Source organism: Orbicella franksi, chromosome 4 (genome assembly GCF_964199315.1).
Source record: "Orbicella franksi chromosome 4, jaOrbFran1.1, whole genome shotgun sequence".
Taxonomy (NCBI): Eukaryota; Metazoa; Cnidaria; class Anthozoa; order Scleractinia; family Merulinidae; genus Orbicella; species Orbicella franksi.
Genome location: NC_138148.1, coordinates 16664801 through 16669800, shown reverse-complemented (window position 1 = coordinate 16669800; position 5000 = coordinate 16664801). Strand labels below are relative to the sequence as shown.

At 34.6% G+C, this 5000-nt stretch overlaps 1 protein-coding gene across 1 annotated transcript in view; it reads left to right on the top strand.

Annotated features, from left to right (window-relative positions):
- Window positions 1-4051, top strand: part of LOC145485559 (uncharacterized) — a 4373-nt gene extending 322 nt beyond the window's left edge. The window contains exons 1-2 of the mRNA XM_081464211.1: window positions 1-2709; window positions 3861-4051. The exon at window positions 1-2709 is cut by the window's left edge and continues 322 nt beyond it. Of these exons, the coding sequence (XP_081320337.1) occupies window positions 1-2709; window positions 3861-4051 (2900 nt within the window). The remainder of the gene's footprint in view (window positions 2710-3860) is intronic.
- The last annotated feature ends 949 nt before the right edge of the window (window positions 4052-5000 follow it).

Genomic DNA, 5000 nt, shown 5'->3' with positions numbered 1-5000 from the left:
CCTGTGCTGTTTATATACTCTCTTACATAACGAAGGGTCAAAGAGGAATGAGCAAACTTCTAGAGACAGCATCACAGGAAGCAAAGTCTGACAATAAAGATATTGTTAACAAAGTCAGACATATTGGTAATAAATTTCTTAATGCAGTTGAAATAAGTGCTCAGGAAGCAGTTTACTTAGTATTACAGATGCCTATGAGGAGAGCATCAAGAGAATTTCAATTTATCAACACATCTAATCCAGAGGAAAGAACATTTTTGTTGAAAACACTTGAAAAAATCAAAGAATTACCAGACAAGTCAACCGATATAGAGTCAGATAATGTACTTAAAAGATATCAAAGAAGACCCCGTAAATTAGAACTGCTGTGTCTAGCTCATTTTGTTGCCTGGTTCAACTGTGTAAATGACAATACTGAATCGAATGTACAAGAAAAGTCTGATAGTAACTTTTTGCCAGAAACTGATTTTTGCGATAATGTTGATGATGACCCATCTGATGAAAGTGATGAAACTGATGAAACTGATAATACTACAGAATACCAATTAAAAGGAGGAATGAAGCTTGTCAAGAGAAAAAAAGCAAAGATAATAAGATCTGTAAGGTTTAACAAAGAAAATGATCCTGAGAATTACTGTAGAGAACAACTTATGCTTTATATCCCATGGAGAAATGAGCAAAAAGATCTCATAAAAGACTGTGAGACGTACCAAGAAAGATACCAACAGGTAGAAGAAATCATCAAAAGCAACAGACAGCAGTATGAATACCACTCTGATATTCTTGACAAGGCCATCAAAGACCTAAATGACAACGATAACTATTCTGCACCAGTGGCTCCCAATACACAACACATGAATGAACAAGATATTGCAGCTAAATCAAAACCTACTGAGTTATTTGAATGTTTTGATCCAGGTACCAACAAACAACACAGTCAGTATGATCTATTTCAGGATATGAATATTTTACCAAGGAATAATGATGATGAAGAACTTATACAAAATCGCCTACATGATAGTGATTATCGACAGCTTGTTCGCTCACTAAACAAAAGACAGAAAGAATTCTTTTACCATGTTTTACACTCTATTAAAACTAATGATGACCCACTCAGATTATTCTTAAGTGGAGGTGCTGGAGTTGGTAAAAGTACTGTCACTAGTGCTCTCTATGAAGCACTCACAAGATATTTAAATAGTGTCCCAGGTGAAAATCCAGATGAAGCAAAAGTACTGAAAGTTGCTCCCACGGGCAAAGCAGCATTTAACATCAAGGGAAACACACTTCACTCTGCTTTTAAAATACCTGCCAACAGGGGATTTCAATACTGCACACTTGATACAGATAGACTTAATACAATACGAGCACAGTTAAGAAAACTGAAAGTTATATTTATTGATGAGATTTCAATGGTAGGCAATGGAATGTTCAACTTTCTTAACTTACGACTGCAGCAAATAATGGGAAACAAGTCACCATTTGGAAATCTGAGCTTGATAACAGTTGGAGACTTATTCCAATTAAAACCAGTATTTGATAAATGGATCTTTGAAAATACCAATGATTCTTACAGTGCTTTAGCAACTAACATTTGGAAGGAGTATTTTACCTTGTTTGAACTCAGGGAAATCATGAGGCAAAAAGATGACAAGGACTTTGCAGAACTATTAAACAGACTTAGAGAAGGAAAACATAACCAAAATGATATTAAGGTCCTTAAAGAAAGAATTGTAAAAATTAAACCTGGTGAGAAAAATTATCCCATCAATAAAACACATCTATACTCAACAAATGCACAAGTAAATGATCACAACAATGCAATGTATCAAACTGCACATACTCAAAAAGCTCAAATTAAATGTATTGACATAGTTGTTGGAGATATGTCTGATGACCTAAAAAACAAAGTCAAAGAAAAAATTCCAGATGATCACACTAAAACTATGGGCTTATTTAATGTTGTTTCAGTTGCTGTGGGAGCAAAATATGACTTGACAACAAATGTCAATGTAACTGATGGTATGACAAATGGTGCCGAGTGTGTCATAGAGAAGATAGACTACAGAGTTAAAGACTCCACTAGGCCAAGTATCATCTGGGTATCTTTCCCAGAAGCTAGCATAGGTCAAAACCATCGCAATGAATTTGCACATTTATTTAACAAAAATGTGGATAGAACCTGGACACCAATTTTAGAGATAACTAGACAATTCAAGATTTCAAAGCGACATCAATGCCAGATACTTCGTAGACAATATCCTTTACGGCCAGCAGCAGCTAAGACTATCCATCGTTGCCAAGGTGACACACTTAATGAAGCAGTACTTGATTTACCATCATCAACCAGAGAGCACATGCATTATGTTGCTTTAAGTAGAGTAAAAAATTGTTCAACACTACATATAATCAACCTAAATGAAAAAAAAATCTGTGTTAGTCAAAAAGTTCAAGAAGAAATGTCCAGACTTAGACAGCAATGTTTACTCCCTTCTATACCACTTTTATACAACCAGTCTTCTAGAATGAAACTACTGTTTCATAATGTTCGATCTCTTCATCTTCATTTTGATGATGTTGCATGTGACTACAATGTTCAAGCAGCTGAGGTTAATATCTTTGTTGAAACACGTTTATGCCCTTCTGATTGCAATACAACCTATGAAATGGCTAATTTCAAACTTTTTAGAAATGACTTTAACCCAGATAGTAATGTCAGAAGTAGTTATGGAATGGCTATGTATATTAAATCCAATATAGATTGTGTAACTACACCATTCAGATCTAACTTTAACAATATAGAACTAACTGTATGTGTACTTAATGATCCAGTTCCAAACTTACATATAGTAGGCATCTATAGGTCAAAAAGCAAAGTTAACCAACAAAAATTAATTGAAACTATAAATCATCTCCTTGATACAATAATTCCTGATGCAGATACACCTACTGTGATACTAGGTGACTTCAATGTTAATTTGTTGGAAGTTTCATCAGAACAAAGGGCATTAACAAAATACTTATTACAACAAAGAACCTACAAACAACTGATAAGTCAGTTTACTACAGATTATCATACACAAATTGACCATATCTATACCAATATACCAAATCATGTGCTAACTGCCGGTGTTCTCGAGTCCTATTATAGTGATCACAAGCCAATATTTGTTTGCTTAGTATAAAATCAGTATTTGTTACACTATGAAGATGAAAGTATCCATATTTAAAAATATGTAAAACCAACATCACATATTATTTGCATCTCATTTACCATTATTGTATTGCTTACTCCAGGATTGCCACCCACCAAGACAACAAAAATCCGCCTTTTCACCGGTTGTAAAGCAATTTTCAGTGACCCTGCAGGATGACTATTCTGGCCATCAATCAACAAAAATAAGGATAGCTCAGATAATTTTTAAAAGAAAATTGCCTTTACTACACAAAAAAATCTAAAAATAATTTGCAGCAACCTTAAGATAAAATTCCCTGACTTTTAACTGATTTTGAACATGGATTTAGAAACTTCCTGACTTCTCCCTGACCTTGAATAAGATATAATTTTCCCTGACTTTTTGCTGACCATGCCAACCCTGTTACTCAGTCAGTGGTGAACTAGTTTACAAAAAATTTTCCTTCTGGACCACTGGTGTGGTACCAGTCCCTTACAGGTACCCATCAGCACACCGGCGCCATCATCTGCGTTCAGGTAAGACTCGGAAAGGACTTTTACATTTTAACTGTTATTATTCATTTCATTCATTCATATCAATAAATCAACACCCCTATCTTTACAGGTGCACCAGTGTACACCATTTGAAGTCAATACTGCCCCAGTCATAACCATCACATTGCAGCAAAGGATGACAATAAGATCAATGAGGAACAAACAAAAGAACTTGCCAAACTAAGATATCACATCCCATCGAAGCAATCAACTATGAACTCATGTGATGTCAGTTTTAGTGGACCAACAATGAAAAGACCACGTTGTACAAACTATGTGCTTGATGCTGTCAACGACACATCTATTCCATTTGGCAAATGAACATTTCCACTCAACAACAACTTCTTTAGGGAAGACATCACCACAAAATGGTGCTACTGATATCTCCACCAGAAAACAAACTCAAAGTCTGCAGACCGATTATTTAAAAGCAACAACCATAGCCACTAAAATAGAAAAATAGGGCTGAGTATTGACATTATTTATAACAAGTGGACTTGTGTTTTTCAAACCGAACTGGACAAAATTAACCACAGAAGTCAATTTGTCTGGAGGAATTTACCATAAAGTACACAATCATGTGTACATGTAGTTGTTAATAAGCAGTTGTGAAGGTGACAAACTTAATGAAGTTGGTATTAAATAACAATGAAAGATCAAATATAATATTTATTTCAAAATATAACAAATCAAACTTAACATGAACATTATCAATATATGTTCACTGAAACCGCGAGAAAATAACCTATTTCAATATGTGGAACAACACAACTTATCATGAACATTACTTAACGTATCCAGTAGCTAACTTATTCAAAATGTGAGAAAACAACTTATAACATCAAACTTAACATGAACGTTGTCGAGTAAACCAATTAGTTCAATGGTTCAGTGTAAATAAAACACATGCAGTTCTACTTGCCAACTAGTTTATTAGTTGATTGTATTAAGTTCAGACACAGTTCCACTTGAAGAATCGTACGTAACATGAACATTGTCAAACAGAAGTAGTTTCGTTGCCACTTCACTCTCATTTAATTGACAAAGATCATCTCCAATGACTTTCTGTAACACATCTTCAAACAATTTCAACGTTATACGCCTTCCCTCATCAGTATCGACGAGGACTCTTGCACAAAACCCGATTGAACACCTCAATGATTTCATTGTATGTCCACATCTATCACAATGCACTACTGAGCTGGAACTTACTTGAATAATTTTCTTCTTACAATTTAAACACTTAAGAAATCTCTCTACTTTCTCGATA